This window comes from Coturnix japonica, chromosome 2, assembly GCF_001577835.2.
Source record: "Coturnix japonica isolate 7356 chromosome 2, Coturnix japonica 2.1, whole genome shotgun sequence".
Classification (NCBI taxonomy): Eukaryota; Metazoa; Chordata; class Aves; order Galliformes; family Phasianidae; genus Coturnix; species Coturnix japonica.
In genome coordinates, this window is record NC_029517.1 from 110829343 (window position 1) to 110853066 (window position 23724).

Below are 23724 nucleotides of genomic sequence, written 5' to 3' on the forward strand. Positions count from 1 at the left end.
TTTGACAAGACCAGTATCACATGTTGTAATTATCCAGGATAGTAAGATAACATGGACTGGAAATAATCAATTTGAGCTGCCAATGCTGATCAGGTAAGCAAAATAATTTTTTAGAAAAGCAACTTTCTTCCATAGACTTCATCCACACATATAATTATCTTTACTTGCTTCTGTGAGCTGTTTTTCATTTTTCACAGCCAAGTTTTACTGGTGTGAATGTCTTTGAACAGTTATTTGGGAGCTCCCAGAGAAAATTTTGTTGAAGAAAAACAGTAGAAGTCAACAGGAAGGGAGCAATAACATTGGAAGTACTACAGCAAATTAAATGTAGGTTAACTAGATCAAATTAAAGAAAATACAGAATATTTAATGTTGAAAGTCAAATGCTTTAAAAGAAATGTTTTTAACTGATTTATATTTACAACATGAAGAAAAATCCTCTTCATATTTTCATATAACAAACTTGAAATGAATCTATTCGTATTCACTTGAAGAGATAACAGAAACATCAAAAAACTCTCCCTTCAATTTATACCCTTTCCTGCCCTAGTTAAGTCAATGAAAGATTTGTTGTGGTTTAAAGCAGAGTTATGCTAATAATGAATTCTTCTAATAAGCTCATCCTTTAGACCAGAGGTTAGATATTATGACAGTGAGAGCTATAGAAAAATCTTTACAGGGTAGAAAATTTGAGGGATAAATTATTCATTGCAAGCTATTTACTCTGTTTTTTACTGTGCTCCTACCAGATACCTTACAGCTCTAGGAGATTAAATGTAATCAATAGAATAAATTATTTAAATATGAGAGACATAGGAAGGTCTTTCTACATTCAAAGTTGTATTATCTGCATGATACAAGTGAGATAATATGAAGTATATATATGGGTTATAGTGATTTATTTTCTGCTGGTTTTCCTAAAAATTCTTTGTAGGCCTATATCTTTTGGCTTCAAGTTTAATTGCAATCCACTTTACAGTTAGGAAAAGTTACTGGAAGCATTTTCCTGTTTTGGTTTTGTTTTGATTTATTTTGTTTTGTTTGTTTGTTTGTTTTCCCTGTCTTAGTTTGTTTGTCATGTAGGAAGAAAGTACTGCATGCTCAGTTTTGTTACAGTCATTCTTTTCTGGTCTTTCAAAATGCTGTACATCTAAAACCTGGAGTGCTGTGGAGTGTATAGATAGGTAAATATTCAGTTAGATATACATTTAATATCTGGTGGGGGGGGGGAACGGGTGTTATTTTTTTGTTTTGCCACTGTCTTTCGTACAGCCACAGTGTCATTCAGTCATTCAGTGAGACAATAAAGTCAGTTCCTAGAAAACAGATTATAAAATCATAGAATCATAGAATTACCCAGGTTGGAAAAGACCTCAAAGATCATCAAATCCAACCGCAGCCTAACCATAGTACCCTAACTCTAACAATCCTCTGCTAAATGATATCCGTGAGCACCACATCCAAACAGCTCTTAAACACATGCAGGGATGATGACTCAACTACCACTCTGGGGAGCCTATTCCAGTGCTTAACTATCCTTTCTGTAAAGAAGTGTTTCCTAACGTCCACCTAAACTTACCTTGGCACAACTTGAGGCCATTTCCCATCGTCCTGTCATTTATTACCAGTGAGAAGAGACTTGCCCCGCTCTCACTGTAAGCACCCTTCAGATACTGGAAGAGGGCAATAAGGTCTCCCCTCGGCCTCCTTTTCCTCAGACTAAATAGCCTCAGCTTTCTCAGCCTCTCCTCATAGGGTTGATTTTCCAAGCCCTTCACTAGCCTTAGAAACTTAGGGTTTCTCAGTAGTGTTCAGTATTTCTTTTAACATGTTGATGGAACTGTTTGGCACATTGTTATATTGTGTGGGGCATAGTGTAGGAACTATAGGAACTGCGATCTCTCAGTAACAATTACAACACAAAAGTAAGTTTCATTTAATTTCCACGTCACGGCACAGAACTCAGTAACAAATAAGTAGGTATTAAAATTATTTGTGCATTAAAAGATAAGCGCCTAGTAAGTTTTTGGCATGAGAATTCCTGTAGACTTAACTAGGAAGTAAATGTCAAATGGTTTTTGAAGATAATCCAGGAAGAAATATGTGGACCCTGAAGCACCCACATTACAAAGACTATGAAGAGGGCCTAACAACACCCTCAGGAGACAAAGAGTACACATTCTAATTTTCAACAGCAGAGAATTAAATTAGGTTTTCCATTGTCCCTAACCATTGAACTATCAGCTTAAAGACAGGGATGGCACTGCAGCTGAAATTTGTTTCCTTAATAGAGACAAGAGAAAATTATTGAAATAGTCTCTACAGGCAAGAGGGGTCAATGAAGGTTGGCAAGTTTCAGCAGATTACAAGTATTAAATATGAGTCTTGAAAAGTTTCAGTGTCTTCTGAAGAATCTTAGACCATTTTTAAGTTTCAATGTCAGAAACTAAATTGCAGTTAAGCTCAAAATGCCTGCCTAACAGAACAGAGAAATAGGAGAAACAGTTCAGTGGATACTTTGGGATTTGTTTTTATGATATGGTAGATACCTTGGGGAATCTATGTGTGTAGTTTATGAGGGCTTTGTCCATTGTTGCATCACTGTGGTGGAAAAAAAGGAGCTCAAGTAAGATCCAAGTACAAGACTTTTAAACAGCATTACTAGATTTGTATTCCAGTTCCATGGTATGGACAGGGAAAGAAAAGATATCACTAATCCACAAAAAAAGTCCTAGATGTACACTTCCTATTAAACTCTGTAGTGCTGCAGCATTTATGTAGTGCTTTGCATGATTTCATTTTGTTCATGTAACAACTCACTGAGTTGGAATACCATTATTTCCAGTTTCTGAAGAAAGAGAAGAAGGTGGAGATGTTAAGTGACTTGCATAAGGTCTCTTATCAGGTCTGTACCAGAGCTAGGATTACAGTTCGGAAGCTCTTTACTTCTTCTTTAGTACTCAGCAACCTGGACCGTGACAGTCCACAAATCCAATTTTAAACTCTTAAAAATAATAGAGGGAACAGAATGGAGCAAAATAATTTTTCCCTGCATGAAAGTTATTTTGGAAAGTTTTGGAAGTTTGAGTGGGATGAAATTTGCCATCTCTGAATCACTTATACTCATTCAACAGGAAATGCAGATGAGAGGCTTCTTTAAAAGAAAAAACATGCTTGCCGAAAGAATATTTTTCCCTTAAGAATTACTTGAAAAGTAAATTTATATTGTCCAAACTAAGACTAATCTTACGTGTTCAAAATGACATCTTAATGAAAACAAAGGTTTGCAATGAGAATTCTATTGTAGGAGAAATATCTGACTATGCCAGAGTTATCCTTCTTAGGTCTGTGTTTACACAGTAGTTTCAAATTCTAAAATGTTGAAATTGTTCTAATTAAAATGTCAGAAGATGCTGTACTTTCAGACTGTAAACATCCTTGAGAGTAGAGAGCATAGTGAATTCTATTAGGAAATCTAGAAATATAAAAATGATAGTAGGAGACTGTCTTACTTGCCAAGGCTCATTTAATCCTCAGAGTGATATGAAACTGAAGAGAAAGCAAAAACACACAGGAAGCAACACTGCTGAATGAGACCAAGAAATCCTGATGAACATGAGATGAGTCTGAAATGACATATGACAGTAAAAATAGCTGAGATTGTCTTTAGGCAGTCCATTGTATCATGAAGCTGCCAAGTGAATAATAATAATAATAATAATAATAATAATAATAATAATAATAATAATAATAATAATAATAATAAATAAAGACAGCAACTCCTGAACTTGCAATATTATTTACACAGATATGTGTTATGAGAAAGAATTTTGATTCTTTTTTTCCCCTTACCAGTGTGATTGTAGTTTGATTTTACAAAACAATAAACAGAGGAAGCCTCGTGTTTGATAGGAAATATACATAATAGGGAAAAGAAGCCCTTATCTGAGTCTATCAAATTTTTATGTCAAGGAAATATATTTCTGTGCATCATTTCATAGAGTTACTTTCTATATTCAAAGGTCTGAGAGTAAGTGAATGGCAGGGAAAATTCTCATGGCTCTCTACTGGTAAATTTCATTTTTTGATCTTCATTTATATAGGAAAATGAACTATAACTATAAGCCCGAGTGAGGCAATGTGAATGTATAGCTTCTCTCTATGAGAAGGAGGTAGTGTTTGGAGACGGTGCTCCTCCTAAGATGTACAAACCTTTCAAATGTTTAAACAACCTGACAAAAAATAATGTATATACAAAAATGTTTTGTGGTAGTTTTTTATATACAGTAATTAATAGGTAGTTGCTTTATTAGCTACAAACAATAAAAATAAAAGGAAAAAAAAAGGGGGGGGGGGGGGGGGGAAAGGAAAAATAGATACATTTTCTTTTTTTCCCCAGAGGCAGAGTATTTGTCTTTTTTAGAAGAGTGGTAACGAGATGAATCATAGAACCATAGAATCAACTAAGCTATAAAAGACCTTAAAGATCATCAAGTTCAACCATAACCTAAACACGCTACCCTAACTCTAACAGCCCTCCAATAAATCATGACCCTGCGCACCACATCCAAATGTTTTTTAAACATATGCAGGGATGGTGACTCAACCACCTCCCTGGGGAGCCTATTTATTTCAGTGCTTAACAACCCTTTCTCTAAAGAAATGTTTCCTGATATCCAACCTAAACTTATTCTGGTGCAACTGGAAGCCACTTCCCCTCGTGCTGTCACCTGTAACCAGTGAGAAGAGACCAACTCAGCACTCGCTGTAAGCACATTTCAGATATTGGAAGAGAGCAGTAAGATCTCCCCTCAGCCTCCTTTTCCCCAGTCTAAACAGCCCCAGTCCCTTCAGTCTCTCCTCATATGGCATATTATCCAAGCCATTCACAAGCCTTCTTTGGACCTACTCCTGCACCCCAATGTCCTTTCTGTACTGAGGTGCCCTAAACTGAACACAGTACTTGAGGTGAGGCCTCACCAATACCGACTACAGGGGCAGGATAACTTCCCTAGTCCTGCTAACTACACCATTCCTGATACAAGCCAGGATGCCACTGGCCTTTTTGGCCACCTGGGCACACTGCTGGCTCATATTCAGCCGACTATCCATGAGTACTCCAAGGTCCCTTTCCGTCAGGCAGCTTTCCAGTCATTCCTCCCCAAGCCTATAGGGTTGCCTGGGGTTGTATTGACCAAAATGCAGAACCTGACATTTGGCTCTGTTGAAACTCATACAGTTTGTCTTGGCCCATCAATTCAGTCTATCTAGGTCCCTCTGTAGTGCCCTTCTCCCTTCAAGCAGATCAACACTCCCTCCCAACTTGGTGTCATCTGCAAATGTACTGAGGGTGCACTCAATCCCCTCATCAAGATCATTAATAATGTTGTTAAATAGAAGCAGACCCAGTACAGAGCCCTGGGGGACACTGCTCATGACCAGCTGCCAACTGGATTTAACTCCATTGACCACAGTGTGATCACATGATGAAGTATGATCTGTCATTTTATTTTTCAGTCTTTTATTTTCTACAAGAAGTTGGATATTGAGTATTGATACATTTTGTCATTTATATGGCTGCAGATGTGTGAGCTCAAAGGGTGCATTGTCAGTGCAATAAAAATGATGTGTCGACCCATTCTTAAAAATAATTGAAAGGAAAACTTAAAGATAAACCATACACAAAGAAATAAATTATATAGTTATATATATAGGATATCTTGGTTGGGGAGAGGGGAAGCTGATCCTTTGACTTTAGTGAGGACTGGGAGAGTACAGAATATTTTGCTGTGGATTTAAGTAGCCATCTTATGAATAATTTTTTCTTAATTTTTGTGACCTAGATATAGTAATTTCTTTAAAAATGAATTTTAAGTATAAATCAGAAAGTAATTTCCAAGAGAATATACATTTCATTTGGTAACTTTTTTTTCTGTCTATTCTTTCTTTACTTCCCCGTGATATAGCCGATATTCTTACTTTAAATAGGGGCATAATATTTTATAGAGGTTTGTCAATGGCTAATTTACCTGAGATAAAACAATTTTTAATGACTGCTTATTACTAAAATTAAGATTAATATTGAATTTACTCCATAAAATATCAATACCAATGCAAGATAAATCTGTGCTGCAAGACACTTCAGCCAGAGATGAGCACTTCCAATATTTAAACATCTTAAATTTGTCTGCAACAGTGCAAAAGTGTTAAAGTTGTCACTGCTGATAAAAAGCAATTTGAAAGAAGACAAAATGTATTTGTTCTTTTTTTTTTTTTTTTTTTTCCCTTAATAGACATTTTAGTATTTATTGATTCTTAAACCTTTAAGATTTGAAGTTCAACTGTTTAAGCAAGGATTAACTATGTATAAAAATAGAGATAAATTCCTTGGAACCACTCGAGAGTACCCTGTGAATTTTAGGTCAGAGACTGCCTACTGCCATAGTGCTGCACTTCATATTTAAGACTGATATCATAGTGTTTATCCTTTACCAGAACGTCCTTCTTCAGATGAAATCCTAAACATCCTAGCAATTAATCTTCCAGGCTGCAATTTTTACTGTGAATACCTTGTCAAGACAACTGTCACTAGACAACCATAAAAAAAGGCATAAGTCTTTTCCTCTCTATCTTGGAAGGATTTGTGTTTAGCAGATGTATACTCTGCATTTTACTGTGTAAACTTTACTGTTGAAATTGGTGATGATTAAGATCTGGCATTTAATGTTGCTTAGAATAAATTGCCAATGACAAAAGTTTTATAGTTAAGAATAGTTCTCCATATAATTAGTCATCATTTCAGGTTTCTAGGTCATCACAGAGATCTAATTCAGAGTAGAAATTATTTTCCAACACAGATGAATAATCTCAAAGTGAATTTGTATTTGCTAATGTTTCATTTTTGTAAGCATAGTAAGTACACAAAACCATAGTATCAAAACTCTGTATGTGTAATCTAACATCGGCAGATGATGGTGTGGCAGCAGAGGTTGAATCATATAGAGCCAACAAGAAAAGACCTCTAAGATCACCCAGTCCAACCATCAATTTTCCCTACAATATTCAATTAAATTTCATTGTTGTGCAACACATGGCAGCAGAGGGGCAATCTGTCAAACATGGAAGTGCATATGAAGCAAAGGTGCACCACTGAGTTTCTTCTTGAAGAAAAAATGGCACCCATTGTCATTCATTAATGCTTGCCTAAACATCTATGGGAGACAAAACAGCGGATATGAGCAGTGAGGCAGTGGGTGATGCGTCTGAACCCTTCTTTGTTTTTTGGCTCAAAGCTTGCTTCCTGAGGTGTTTCTTGTGATAAGACTATGACTTATCTAGATGAAAGGTGGGTGATGCTGTGTGGTGGATGATGTGTGGACAATTTTACATTTGAAAGCATTTCTTTGGAGCTGTTTGCCTTCAGAAAAGAGTGGTCAGGACTGTTTGCTGACAGAAGATCTGGCCTGTGACCAAATAACTTCAGCTTGCTATGAGAGATTGGGGGATTGTACTCTGTGAAGGCAAGATACAAGTTGGCGCCTCCATGTTCCCTCTTATCTGCTGGCAAGGCCCAGAAGATGGGAGCAAAAGGAGTTCCTGATGAGATCCAAAAGCCAGAAGCTGGCACTCCAAAGAGAGCTGACTCAACCACTTTGGACTTATAAATAAGTCTGTACTGCCATTGGAAAGATAGTCACAGTCATCATCATCATTAAGAGAATAACAACGCCTGATGACCCACCCCTATTGAAGATCAATGACTGAACTACGAACCACGCTCAACCCAAGGTGGTCACTATCTCCCTCTTGCTTTCTACAAAGTTCCCTTGCTTCTATTTCCCACCTTTTCTATTGCCCATCTTCCCTTCCCCATCTCTCTAAATGACTAGGATTTGTAATAAATTGGTTGGGCTAACATTTGACCCATAGTGTCTTCATCTCATAATTGAGTATACATATATTAAATGAACCATCTCTCCCTCCTATACATTGGAGTAAGACACAATGCCTTTCAGAACTGGAAGCAGCAACATGAAAGACAAGCAGTCTTCTGAATAGACATATGCAGTGTCACACCACAAAATGAAGAGTGTCTTCAAAATATACAGCTTTGTTGGAAGCTATGTAACCAATACAAGGCTGAATGTTACAGTTTACTGGATTACATCATTACTTGATAATGAGATGTGGGGTCGCTGGTATGAGTAGGAGTTAATACAGAAGTCCGTGGTGTGGAGACATCTGAATTCTGCCTAAATGAAAAGGTTCTAGACACAGTAACTAAAGTGATGTGCACTGTCTTTTAGGTGAAAAGAGGGGTAATTAATATGTTTTTCCTGGAATGAACCATCAACTCTGACTGCTATATTGTGACACTGACTCAGCTGAAAGCTCCAACTTCCAGCTTTGTCTTTTTCAGAAATTCATACAAAAATGATGGAAATGTGAAGGAAGCTGCCATGACTTAAAATCAATCCTTTTCTTCAGCACTTTGTGACACCCATTTGGACTTTCCTAATTTGTGTACTGTGCAATAAGGATCTCATTTTAGTCATTTACATTCCTGTGAAAGAACAAAAACAAAAACAAACAACAAATATTTAAGGCAGGTTTACAAACTTAACTTTCTGAACCTGCGATCATAATTAATAATGGAAACAATGTAGTTTATAACTTCTTTGTTCAAGTATGCCAGGACTTACACTAGCTAGATCTGAGTGGAATAATTAAATCAGCTACATCATGTAATGAAGTGTATTTCGTGCTATGTATTATCTATAAAGCATTCCTTAAGAGATATATTTTGTATTATAGAAGATATTTATTACCAAAAAGAATCACCACATTGATAACAAGTTAGCAAGATGCCTTTAAAAAGCCTTCAACAAGCCTGCAAAGAAATGAGATGATTTCAGATATGTTTTTTCCTTGCCATTTCATTTACTTCTAGGGTTGTATGACTTTTTGTGATATTACTGATAACACAGAGATTATATATATAATTCAGTATTCACAGATACATAATGTGAGGTGTAAAACTTGCATTGTTCTTTCTCGTTGCATTAAGATCACATGTATCTTTGATTTTGATAAAATATTCACGGTAGTATTGTATGTAGACACACAATGCAATCAGATCTAAATTATTCACATGTTAATATTATTCTCACCCATAGCATTACCCTTTGAATTTTTGCAGCACATTTGCACATTTGCATATAAGAGAACCCACCAGAAAACTACCTTTCTTTGTGTTAAATAAAAGTAAAAAAAAAAAAAAAAAAAAAAAAAAAGCTATGAATTTGCATTGCAAAGAAAAATTACTGAAGGAGCATTCAACATACTGTTCAAATTCAATTTAAATTAGTAGGCAAAATAAAATGAGAATTTTTAGGAAATGAAAATGAATAGTTTAGTAAGTTCTATTTAAAATGTTGAAACAATAGAGGAACTACAGAGTTTAGTTCTCTGGTGTTTTGAAAACAGTTGTGATGGCAATAATTAAAGAGATTCTTTGTTTATAATTTCCATGCAGTTTTGGAAAGGCAGATGATTTTCTTTAGATTTTTTTTCCCTTTTCATTTGTATCATCATTGTATTAGTTGTGCCCAGAAGTCTCAGCTGAGATCATGACATCTTTGTATTAGGAGCTTTATAAAAATACATGTAAAGAGCTCTTTTAGACAAAAATTCAAGTTTGAATTCTGAAAAGTGGCAAGAAAAGTATAAAACAGTGATTCACTGAGTGTCATATAGCATGTTAGTGGAAGAAAAAGAACTACAAGCCAAGCTTTTGAGACCAAAAGCCAGACATTTTCTCTGTGACTTGATAAATGTGCACAGAGAACAATAACACAGTTATGAGTAATATAATGATAACACCTTTATTTGCCAGGTCTGCATAAACACACGCAGTGCTACCCATGAGAGATTTTCCCAAAAGACTTGGCTTGTGCATAACACACTGGTGTATTTTTTTGCAATGTCAGGGTATAGCTGGTGAAAAAGGAATCCCTCATACTTGACTGCTGCAGTTTTTATCTTTGAATGCTGAACATTCATGGAGACCAAAATAGTGGATGTGAGCACGGTGAAACAGTGGGTGATATGTTTAGTCATGTCAACAGTGGCCACCACCTCTGTGACTTCTACAAGCATGGCATGCAGGCTCTTGTTCATCAGTGGTGAAAATGCATAGCTAGTGGTATAATATATATATATATATATGTATATTCAAAAGTTCAGGCATTTTTTGTCAAGGTAGTTTTCCTGGTTTTCTATGTTTAAGTCTGTGCATGTACGCAGTATATCTTGTATTTCCAGAATGTATTTCAAATTGTTAAATTTACAAGAAAACTTATTTTGGTTATACAGTGATTTCTCTGAATGTTCTAATATAAAGTAAAATATTATATTAAGAGTTTACAGAAGTAAATGGTATTTGACTTTTATAGCCTCAGTTGCATGTTCTCTTTTCAAAAAGCATTTTCTAGAACTCTGGAGAATTGCCCACATATCTCCATAGTGTGTTCTTACACAAAAGAGTGGGGTTTAAATCATGTGTTTTGGAGACAATCAAAGTACAGATAGCTATGACTACAGATGTTTTGTTCACTAGAAATTGTGTGGAGTTCAGTAACAATGGCTTCTTTTTGATTCAGTCTGGCTTAACGTTTGGTAGTTATTGATTTTAAATGTGAAATTTCTTCAAGTTAATGTCAAGCTCTGGGTGTCCAGAATAGAGTTTATTATTCGTTTTCATCTTGTGAAAAGAACTGAGCTTTAACTGTGAGAAGTATTTAACTGGTCTCTCTTCTTGCCTGAACTGTTACTGCGATATAATCAAAAGTAAGAACAATTTAAAAAATAGTAACATAAATCTTAGCTGTAAGAGATGGACTATATTTGTCTGCTGTTTGAATGGCCTCCTTCTTAAAAAATAAGTCTTCACTCTTACAAGGTGTGCATTTTTGACATGTCTGTTATCAATTATAACTGAAGAAAACCTAGCATGGGGTAATTTCACTTCTAAGTAAATTGATTTAAATGGAAGGACCACCTGGCAGGTGGAATTTACATACATGCCAACAAAATCAAATGCACTTCAAAAGACGGGGGCTAGATGAGCACAAAAAGTGTTCTTTCTTATTTAGAAAACATTTCCCCAAGAATACTGTAGCTTTTTCCATTAGAGAAATGGTAGGACCCGCATGGTTTTGTTACGTCAGAAAGAAAAGTAAAACAGCAACCAAAATTATTCATGTAATTAAGGCAATTTGTTCTTTTTTTTTTTTTTTTTTTTTTTTTAATTTTAGACATGTAAACCAGTTGTGCTTACCCTGTCTTTCTCTCTCTCTCTCTTTTTTTTTTTTTTTCTTCTTTTTTTCCCCTCACTGTATTAATAGGGAAAATTGTTCCAATGGAAACTTATTGATTGCAATAAAGAATTATATGTTACTGGTCCTACTCTCCTCATGATAGACAATGATATTTAACTGGTGAGAAATGTGCTCTGGCTAACACTTACCAAACAAAAGCAGAGAACAAAAGCAGAGTAGCCATTCATTGTTTGAGTTTGCTCTGCATGCGGCCTTGGATGTTCATTTCTTTGATATAAGATAATGACTCATTCTCTTGCTTTGTCATTTCTAGATGACTAGGTACTTAAAAAGTCAATATTGAATTTCCAAGCACAAATCCACATATGATTACTGCAGAGCTCCACTATCAGAGCATTATGTTAAGAAATGTATTGCTGTATATTATATCTATAAAATGAGAAGGTATAATTTGGTTTATTATCAAGATTTTAATATGTATTACTTAGGTTTTGTTGATAATCATTTTTTAGAATATACAACTCTTCTGAGTCTAGATAAAACTTAAGTAAAAAATGAAAAAGTGAATTATTGCTGGAAAAATCAACAGACCAGGAGTAACTGCATATTATAAAACATAATTCTCTTTGTTCTTTCTTTAAGGGTTACAGCCAAGTGATCCAGCCATGACCGGCAAAACACAGACCAGCAATGTCACCAATAAGAATGACCCAAAGTCCATCAACTCTAGAGTCTTCATTGGCAATCTGAACACAGCCATTGTCAAAAAAGGTGACATAGAAGCAATCTTTGCAAAGTATGGGAAAATAGTTGGCTGCTCTGTACACAAAGGTTATGCATTTGTACAGTACATGAGTGAGAGACATGCCAGGGCAGCAGTGGCAGGAGAGAATGCCAGGATCATCGCAGGGCAGCCACTAGGTAAGTGCTTGCTCACGTCATTTAAATACTGTTTTCTCTTTCCTTTCTGCATCATCTGCTGCTGTTGCCTTGGAGATTAGTGAGTTTGTTTTACCGTTGTTCCCTATAAGTGTATTTTTAGTATGTTGGGTTTGGCAGAATTTTAGATGTACTGTGCACTGCCTAGATACTTAGTTTTGTTTTGGGTGTTGATAATTCTCTATGTGAACTCACTGCAGTGAATATGACTAATTGGGTGAAGAATTTATAAGTGTTTTCTCTTAATCTCTGTTAGTAAATTAAATGTGATATGGTTAGAATTGACTAATAGGTGTGGCTGTTTTGCCTTTAATGAATCTAAAATAACATCTAGCCCAGTGTTGTGCAAGATTTTAGATAGAAGCAAAAGAATGAGTTTTGTTAGGCCTTGAAATCGTACCAAATCAAACTGTAATTATTCATTTCGATATTTTTACTACAGAAATCTCAGGTTGAAGTTATTCCCACATGATACTGCTCGTTTGAATTCCAAACTATATATATATATATACATATAAAGATGTAGCACTTCATTTTCTAGAACTTTATCTTGAATATTTGTGTATTTCTGTCTTTTCTTTTTGTTTGGTTTAGCCCAACAGGTGGCTCAGCATCACACAGTCATTTGCTCACTCTCTTTCCCAGTGAAAGCGGCAGAGAATCAGGGGAAAAAACATGTAGAACTTAAGGCTTGATCAAACTATTTATTAAGATAGAGAAAGTGGAAAGGAGAATAGTTACGACTACATATACATATACATGTGAATGTATATAACAAGTGATGCAGAAGCAATTGCTCACCACCTCCCAACTAATGCCCACCTTGTCTCCTGAGCAGCAGAAGACAGAAGGATGAACTCCCACCCAGCTCAGAACTCCTACTGCTTGATGTCATATGGCATTGAATATCCCCTTGGCCAATTTAAGTTAGTTGTCCTAATTCTGTTTGCTCGCAGCTTCTTGGACCTTTTAATGCAAATGGCTTTGGCTCTGTACAGCATTACTTAGCAGCAACTAAAAACACCAGTGTTTTTCTTCTAGAACCAAAAACATAATGTCATAACAGAAACTCTGAAGTAAACAATTCCATCCCAGCTGAAACTATGACATTGTATAAAACCGTTATCTTTGAAAACTATTTGCATTTAGATTTGGAGGCTGGCGATGATGCAATCAGCCGGAGTATAGTACTAATCCCATCTATCACATATATAGTAATTATGAATAATATTACATACGGACGTATGTCACTAGACCTCTGAGATATATTACTTAAATCAAACCCATATATGTAATGGCTATGCCAGGAAAAGGTGATGTGAAGCTAGTACTTTGGCTGTAACAAAACATAAAGAATGGACGCGACCTATTCACTTTCAGGCTGTGGAAATTTTTATTTCTGATTATTTGTAGAAACTGAGTTGTTTGTGTTAGGTATGTTGTTATTTTGTCACAGTTGACAAACAGTAATTTTAAATTTTATAACTCCTGTGTTGTGGGTTTAAAGAAAAAAAAAAATACATTAAATAATAATTAAAAAAAAAAACTGCAAAAATAAATCCACCACAGATTAATGAAATCCAATTACATTTCAGGGGCAATTACTACTTTTTTAGGAAAAATTATACATATGAGTTAAATAAAAGAACTCAAGTGAGAAAATCAAGGCTGCAAAGTCAGTCTGTGAGATGGCATTATTAGAAGATGTTTCCTGGAGCCGTAGTCTCCGAGCAATAGGCCATGTAATGCCATCAGTGCATTATTTACAGCTCCTTGCACACTGGTCTGACCAGATTTTTTAAACTGTGTTTTCCTAAGGCAATAAATCTGTTATTACTATGACTACTGTTTTTAGTCTCTTTTTGTTTTTCTTGTGGAGTCTATAATATTTGTAGTGCTTTGTGGAAGAAGATGCCCTTGTATTCCTCAAAGACAGGTGGACTTGGTGTAAAGGAAAACAAGGGATTGTCAATTCCTTGGACTGCCCAAAGACTTTAATAATAATGGGAATTTTATCCAATACTAAGTTAAATACGTATATTATTAAAATGTTTTGTGATAGCATATTTCATTCTTCAGTCCTGATGTATCAAGGAATGTAATGAGTAAGCCAGGTGAAATTTTATTTTTAACAGTTCCAGGCCTCACCTGGATATTATATTTTGTCTATCTGAGAAATATAGTTGTCACTGGTATTTTTGACGAAGGAAATTATTTTGTAAAAGTGATACTCCTTTTTAGACAAACTGCTTCTATGAGTTCTTTTTATTGGCAATACACATTAATAGTTGTCTCAAAATAGTGAGGAGCTGATAGATAAAATTTGCTTAGCATTATGAACAAGAAAAATAATTTACGTGAAAACTGTGCTTTTGAATGCAGGGAAGTAGCAGGTGGACACAAATGTGAAATCACTTGATTATTTTCAGATTGTATAATTTACAGATGAAAGACAGCTCTACATCCTGAGAGCCTTGCATTCTTTATTTTATAACAGTAGTCAAGATACGGTAAGGGGACAAGAAAAGAGTTTTATAGATGTATAGATGAACTTAATTAGCATATGTAGGTTTTGTTTTCCATTGAATTGAAGTCTATTACTGACATATTGAAGGCTGGATGGTAGTCAGTTATCAAAAGCTGTTTGGGAAAAAATAAAAATAAAAATGGAAATTTGGAAAAGATTATTCCTTACTATATGCCTGATAGAAACTGTACTCAGTACCCCACAGAAGAAAGAATATTTGGACTGTATTATGAATCTACATCAGTTATATTTTGTGCAAATTATCAATTAATGTTAGTTCCTATCTTCCATAAAGTCTTGCCATTCAAAACCATGATGTTATTTGCAGCAGCTTTAGCTACATTAGCCAGGAACAGTTTTTGTCAGTGTAATAGAAGTGAAAACTTGAACCTATAAATTCCCATAGCTATATACAGTGTTACACAATTCATTGGTAACGATGCCTTTCCAATCCAGTTTTAGGCAAAGGAACTGCATGAATGTACATTAGAGTCCTGTCTAAATACATCTCGTAAGGTGGGATTCCAAAGTGTAGGCTTCATATAAGTCCTGCAAGTACACAACAAGGTGTTCTGTTTAAAAAATTCCTTACAAGTACAAATCTAAAGCATTGGCAGCATTTGCTAGCTTTTGTCTGGGTCATCATCACTTGTCTCCCCATACAACTCTCAATTTCCTACTGATATGCTTGGTAACCAGTGCTGTGTAATGGCTACTCCATGGATATTGCTTCAGGGAAGTGGAATTCATGAGCCTTGTGGTTCTTTCCAAGTTTTCTGATCCATGAAGTACAACATGCAATGAAAATAAGTGAGAAAGGGACCTTAAAGTACTTACCATGAAGTTCATGGACTTTCTTGATGTGATATTATGTCTTCAAGGGTATAGCACTTTTTCCTAACATACAGCAAGGCAAAGACAGGTCAGTATTAGGCACAGGAGTCTGTTTCACAATGATAGATTTGTGAATTCTTTCAACACTGGAGCCAAGAACGTGTTCAGATTAGTATAGAAACTGCAAATTATGTTTTCAGTTGTGGCAAAACAGACACAAAATCTGCTTTGCTGTAAACACCTCAAAAGATTTTATCTATTTAAACATATCTTCAAGTTATCTCTTTGCCACATGGGGCAGAGACAGTGTGAGCAGGAATTATTCTGAAGAAATATCATGTTTCTCCCACAACCACTACACATCTATGGTGAGAGGATGACTAGAGATCTGTTTGCTCCAAAGAAAAATCCTCCACCTGGGCAGAAATAATCACACACATCAGCACAGGTTAGGGTCTGACTTTTGGGGGAGAAGCTCTGCAGAGAAGGACCTGGATGTCCTGGTGGACGCCAGGTTGTCCGTGAGTCAGCAGTGTGCCCTCATGGCCAAGAATGCCAATGGCATCCTGGAGTGCATTAAAGAGTGTGGCCAGTAGGTCGAGGGAGGTGATCTACCCGCTTTACACTGCCCTGGTGAAGTCAGATCTGGAGTACTGTGTCCAGTTCTGGTCTCCACAGTTCAAGAAAGACAGAAAACTTCCACAGAGCCCAACAGAGGGCTACAACGATTACTAGGGATGTGGAGTATCTCCCTGATGAAGAAAAACTGAAAGACTTGAAGCTGTTCAGTCTGGAGAAAAGCAGACAGAAAATCTTATCAATGCTTAAAAAAACTAATGGACAGGAGTCAATTGGATGGGCCCAGGCTCTTTTTGGTGGTGCCCAGTGACAGAACAAGGGTCAATAAGTTGGCACAAACTGGAACACAGGAAGTTCTATCTGAACATGAAGAAAATCTTGTTTATTGTAAAGGTAAAAGACATTGGAACAAACTGTCGAGAGAGACTGGATATTCAAAAGCTTCTTGGACACTTTCCTGCGCAATCTACTCTAGGGAACCTTTGTTAGTAAGGGGTCTTCCAACCCCTGCGATTCTGTAATTCTGTGATCATAATGTACATAGTGTATATATTGTACATGATGTCTCTGATTAGTTTAAAGTTCATAGACTTATATTTCATAACTATAGGGCACATTTGTTTCCTTATTCACACACGTTTTTTCACACTTTAACCCTAGAACAAGTTTTTTATTTGGACCAGAATAAGGACCAAGTCACCATCACAGGCTCCATGAGAAAGCAAATTAAATGTTCCTTGGCTTGGTAGCATTTATCTCTCCTATTGCTTTTGCTAAGTCACTGTAGAGTACCATTTTCAAATGCTGAAAGAAAGGAAAAAGCTTACTATGTCAAGAGTGCAAAAGACACTGTAGTTCTTCAGTTGATGCCCTTTTTAACTTATAAATTAGTTCCAATGTAACTTCAATCCTGTTTTGTTGCTGTAAGTATTATTCACGTATGTCTGCCTTCAGGTCTAAATTAGATGCAGTCTCCAAGTGAGCATATACTGACATATAGCCTCGGGTAAGATGGTGGTTTCAGATAATTATTTTGGGTGATATACTCTATTGCACATTCTTCTGAGAAGCACAGAAGTCCCGCAGGGGCTTTCTAAATGATGACTACCCAGTAGAAAATATCCAAGGAGGAGAGAAGGTAATAAAGAGAGCCTTTAGAGAGACTTGACATATACCTTTGTTGTAAATTGAATTGATGTGACAATAGGGCTATTTTTCCTTTTGTTTCCCTTGCTTCTACTCAAATCAGATCTCCCTTACTTTATAATTGTTATGTCTTGCAACACTGAAGGGCTTAACTAAGTATTTGTAGAACTAGTACTTTTCAGACTGAAACAACTCTTTATTTCAAACTGAAGTTCCAGACTACATTAATTATGTCATGATTGTGTGCAGTAAGAATAAATAAATACTTACTGCTTTAGTAAACTCATTTGTTAAACAATTAACTTTGGCTTGAAAACTGACATTTATTCAATTTCTTTTGTGACTAACCTTTCTTTAGATAGAAAATTCAAAACTGAATTAGCGATTGTTCAGTTCTAACTTTGTCATCCTTCAGTCAGTGTCATGCAATTACAATCCTAGAAGATTTTCATTTGTACAACTGTAACTCACAATATATGGAAACAATCCTGTTACTTACTTGTCTCCAGCTATCATAACAGCAGGCTAGAGTTGTGTGACTGTAGATTGTTTCCTCATCATCCAGCCCCAAGCATGAACAGACTGTTACAGAATTTCTGAAAAATTACTCTTCCACAACTTAGTTCATAGTTATATTTTACCAACTAGAATTGACTTTTTATTCTTAGTTTTAATCTCTTCCCATATTTGGGATAAGGGTGATACACAGCACACTTTGTTCTCACTGAACACTTAACAGTATGCCATAGTTTTATGATTTGTTATTGGTATTCCACATCATGTATTGCACTGGGAGTTCCACGGATTGTTGATATTTCCTGATACCTTTCCCACAAGAAAAAGAACAGACTACAGATCCCAGAAGACTTCAATGTTCTGTTTCCATTTTCAGTTCAGAGGGAAAGATATGTGAGTCATGAGACAAAACCCATTTTCTGTTCTCTGAAGTGTGTGCTCCCTAGCCATCTCACCCTCAGCCTTAGAGTAAGGCCTTAAACAGTCTTAAACTGAGACAGGGGAGGTTTAGGTTAGACTGTAGGTGGAAGTTTTTCACACAGAGATATTGACACACTGGAACAGGTTGCCCTAGGAGGTTGTTGATGCCCCATCCCTGGAAGCATTCAAGGCCAGGCTGGATGTGGCTCTGGGCAGCCTGGTCTGGCTGTTGGCAACTCTGCACATAGCAGGGAGGTTGAAACTAGATGATCATTGTGGTCCTTTTCAACCCAGGACACTCTGTGATTCTATGGTTCTATGATACAGTGATGTAATCCAATTGACTTAATGTTCTTGAACCCCAAAAGACCCTAGTTGTCTCTCTGCAGTTCTATTAGATTGATTGATTGACTGATTAATTATTTTTTTTGTTTGTTTGTTTGTTTTAATCAGTATTCTCATCCTTCCTATAGTAACACTGATGTGAACAATTTCAGGGTCTATCCATGCATATAAAGCAACTGATAAAGGAAAGAAGAGTTATTTTTAACAATCATCAATCAGCTGTTCAGGACAGCATTGCACAAATAATGTATGCTTTTTTCCAGAAGAGTAAAATGAATGTTTTATCATGTAATTAAAAGCATATTTTAATGGAATGAGCCACACTCATAGGCTGACAATAACTAGAATGAGAATGAGTGAGTTTTACACCTGATACGTAACAAAATACTCTATTTCACTCTTACTGGGATTGATAACTTGAAGTAATGAAAACCAAAACATGAATTTAGATCTGACATTCTGGCAGAACTAAAACTTCCGCATGTTCAGAAAAGTACTAAGTACATACTGAGAAATAAGTTGTAGCTATCAGATAAACCCATGAGGGAATATCTTAACTTTTAATTGCTTGAGATCTTCTGTGAAACACTTCATATATTGCTAAATATTATAGAGTTGTGCCTGTCAAAAAGTTTTGTGTTCTGAATAATGCTTGTTTGCATTAGCAATGACTACTTGCTATCAGCAAATATTCTCATAAGGAAAGCTTACTATCAAGACAGTGTATGTATATAACACATGTATACATTGGACTATGTCTTCATCCTAATATCATAGTCAACATGCTATTACAAGACCTTTCTTTGTCCTTGTTTGCTGCTTGATGTGTGTGTAACATAGGATCTTGTTTGCACTAAGTGCTACTTCCTTCGTCACATCACCACTGGGTTTCATAAAAAGCTATACTTTCACTCTCAGATGCACTTGAAAAAAAATATTTACTTGGTCATGAATCTATCAGACGTATCCATTGTAATCCCAGAAGTACTGTTATAGAATCTCAGCCAACATTGCCTTGAAGTTTTCAGTACTTCAGCATTTACTCCTCATGTATCTCGATAAAATTTGTTCTGTATTTCATTCTGAGCTGTCATAATATCATGGAAAGATAACACTGCAGTCATAATAGGCTCTCTCGTACCATTTGTTTTAGCACCTCATGTGGGATGTACTGTACATAAATACAAAAATTATCTCTAGAATACTCTGCAACTTTTGTTGTTTTAGTCCTAGGAGGTCTCATGTTTTCTACATCTTCATATTTTTTCTTTAATCTAGGTTGATTCAACTTAAATTCTGTTCAGTTCCTTCACTACAAATAGAAATATTTAGTCTGACAATAGTTTGCCAATACTTTCTTCAGTAGCTGACCAAGTATCACCTGTGTTGATGCCTCTATGTCATGGTTTAACCCGTGACACTCTAACATCATGGCGCAGTGGTAGGAATGCTGCTTTGCAACAGCGGAGGCCCTGGGTTCGAATCCCCCCTGTGGCGCAAGTGGTAGAAGTGCCGCTCTGCTACACAGAGGCTCAAATCCTGGGGGGTTGGACTCGATGATCTCTAAGGTCCCTTCCAACCCGCACAAGACTATGAGACTATGAGACTATGAGACTATGAGACATCTGCTACCTGTCATATCTCCACATTTTCTCACTCTTTTGTTAAAACATTTTAAAAGCTGACCTTGTTCTAAAAGGTACATGGAAATATTTTAATCTGTCTGCTCAAGGATGTAGAGGAAATACACAAGTCATATGATTTATCTTCTAAATCTGCCTTGATAATATTTACATTTCTAATCTGCAATTGGAAGTATGTTTGCTTTTTATCAGGTATTCAGAATAGAAAGTATGACAGAACAGAGTAATGCTATTTTAGTAAATTGTGGAATCCAGCAAACCTCAGCCTTGCTATTAGTCTTCTACACTGTAATTGTTAAATCCATGAAATAGATTCCTCTCCCAACATCCTGTAGGCTTTTGGAGAATAATGTATAGCTATTAATACTCATCCCACAAGACTCCTGCTGTAGCAAAATAAATAAATAAATAAATAATAAAGTAGTCTCAGTTCATGGAGGCAGAAATCTGTGTGATCACCCTCTTTCTTTCTCTTCTTAACAGCAAGATCAGATAAAATGCAAGTATTATTAACTGAGATTAGAAATGCTTACTAAAGTGTATTTGCTGCCCCAGACTTCACTTCATGTCTTCAGTCTAATTTCCTTTTACACCTAAGGAAAATACAGTAGAGGTATTCTGTTTCTTTCTCCTCAAGGGTCACCCTCAAGTTTCATGCTCTGTCCTACAGCCCTCTAAAGGACAGAAAACTTTGTCAAAAATCATAAACATAAGTGGAAAAGTTAATACTAACATCTTAGTAAAAAACCAATTATTTTTCAGTATTTTATAAAGACAAAGTGAAATTCACAGTCAAAAAGAGAGATTGCCAAGTGAAGTGCTCAAACTCTACAATACTGCTTCTCCTTCCCCTAATGAAACTATAATTCTTAATCATTACAACTGCTTAACTGGCCAACTTCAGCCTTTCCTGGAAAACTGATGGCAGCTCAAGCAGACTGCTTGCAGGTTTGTTTGTTTGTTTTTTTTATGTCAGGACTTGTCATTTTCAAAAGGCAAGCTGAAAAAGTAGGGTGTTGGTTTTTTTAGTATAAACTTTGGTATTTAATATAAAATTTTAGTATAAAGGAATATGAGTCCTGGCCTTAGTCCCGTCAGGTGGTAGATAACTGAAAACTTATACTGTCTTGGTCTGAAAAAAATACAAACATTTTCATAACTAATCCATGTGAGAATTACCTACAACTTTTCTTTCAGCTGCAAGTGAGGATATCCTGTGAGCTGGTTAACACAGATATGTCTATGCCCCACATTGTTACACGGCAGCATCTACCACAAGAAAGATCTCATTTCAGCATTTTATGACATTTTTTTTTTCAGCCTAGTTCTGTTCCTTGTTTATCTAGACTTCTCTCCCATGTGAATGCTCACTGATATGATATTGTTCAAACACTTTTGTTATGATCATAGTCATTCCTAAGCATTGTTAAAATCTCATTGAAAAGAGATGATTTCAAATTGGCTGCAGTGGTAATTTGCTGCAGACATCTGTACCACTTCTACTATTTGCAGTTAAATGGAAAATTCTAAGTCTCTTATACTTGCTTTCATTTTGCTCGTGATGCTACACACAAATATGAAAGGGAAAGGAACAGAACTATAATAAGTATGAAGTGTAGGAATAAGTCTTTTAGTTTGGGAGTTATGCAATTTTTTCTTGTTTTACTGCTATGTTAAGTTTTCTTCATGAACTTTATATTTGTTTAATTAGTCTTTCAGGCAAGAAACACACACTTTGTGTAAAAAATGGGAAGTTTGAACCAAGCAAATTTATAGTAGCTACAAAATTACAGAAAACCATTGCTTCACAAAATCTGAAGCAGTTTCAGGTGTACTCTATGTGATAAAACAACATCTCAAATTTTGTTTTGTTTTCTATGATTTGTTCAGCTAGACTTTATCTCTTGATCTAATTCTGTAATAGAATCATTAAATTACTGAACAAGTTAGTCTGGAAGGGACTATATTTAGTCCAACTTCTCTTCAAAATCATGTGGGTCCTTACATTACTGTGTTGCAGGCTAAAAATTGTCTTCTCTAGCCTAATGCTGGAAGTTGAAGCATTCAGCATAGTCAGCATCACAATGTAGCAGTCAGAGTTGATGGTCTGTTCCAGTGATTGCAAACGGGTCAACCCCTTCCTAATCCCAAAAAGCAGTGCACATCACTTTACCTGCTGAGGGCTCTCTTGAACTTTTTCTTCAATGGGGAATTCACATTGCCACTCCATGGACTGCTATTTTGACTCTGGCTTGTAGTAGTGGCATCCTGACTCTTGACCAGTAATGATGCAATCCAGGAAGCTGTCACCTTCAGCCTTGTATTGGCTCAATAGATCCTGACAGTGTTCTTGATGTTTCTGTGTTAGCATTTTTCAGGACAGACATGATGCAAACTTTTTGCAAACACTATTTTATTGTTGCCAATGTTTTGAATATTGTTTCCAGTGCATTGAAGCCAATGTTCAGCTCCACACTCAGTGCCCTGGTTGGATTCCATCAATCTGATGAGCTGATTGAGACACTTAATTTCATTATGTGACAACTCTGTATGGCCATCCGGATTGTGTCTTGTTTCACATTGCTGTCATTGCTACTGAAAGGCACCACCCTCAAAGTGCTCATATCCACTGTTTGGTCTCTATAAGCATTCAGCCAGTGTCAGTGAAAACCAACAGGTAACATTTTTGCCACATCAGAAATTCAGGGGCATGCCTTTGCTTCATATACAATTCTGTGTCAGATGCCACTGTGCCAGACAGCCCCTCTTCTGCCATCCTTCACACAGTAACAAAATGTAACAGAATAATGGTGGGAAGGTTCAACCACCAGTACCATGCAACCAACATCTGCCTCTGAAGGTGCAGGCCAACATAATAAAATATGAGATTTTACTTTTGGAGTAGCAATCGTAGTATCATTTTCAAAGGAACATGAAAACTGAGTTGCTGGAATTACTTCTAGGCAGGCTAATTTATAAGCAAGGAGATGGTCACTGTTCTAGATTTTTGCTTTCTTGTAGTTCATTTTGTTTCTTGGCCAGTTTTTGTTCAAAAGTAGTAAAAAGAAGTTGAATGTAAACAATCAAATTGCAGAAGATAAAATTAACACTCAGAACAGCATTGCAGCAGCTGGTAATGCAGTCATGAATTTTCACACACTTGCCTTCATGGTCTTTATTTTCTGTTAATTGACACTTACTGCAGCTTTATTTCTTTCATACTCTTAAATTTTGATTTTAATGCATTTAAATCCACATGCTGTCAAAGAAGAAAAGGCAGGAAAAAATGACATTTTTTAGATGTAAATAATCAAAGTGGTTATGGTTTTTTTTGTTTGCTTGTTTGTTTTTTTTTAATTGCTCTTCTGTTGTGCAAGATGAAGTAGAAATTTTGGTCTGTTCCACCAGCACTTGCAAACTGCATTGATTCAAGATA

At 36.0% G+C, this 23724-nt stretch overlaps 1 protein-coding gene across 10 annotated transcripts in view; it reads left to right on the forward strand.

Annotated features, from left to right (window-relative positions):
* The window catches only part of RALYL (RALY RNA binding protein like), a 356105-nt gene that overhangs the window by 165154 nt on the left and 167227 nt on the right, over positions 1-23724 (forward strand). For all 10 annotated transcript variants that reach the window (XM_015855864.2, XM_032442788.1, XM_015855865.2 and 7 more), the window contains one exon: positions 11982-12260. In XM_015855864.2, the coding sequence (XP_015711350.1) occupies positions 12005-12260 (256 nt within the window). In that variant the 5' untranslated portion in view covers positions 11982-12004. The remainder of the gene's footprint in view (positions 1-11981; positions 12261-23724) is intronic.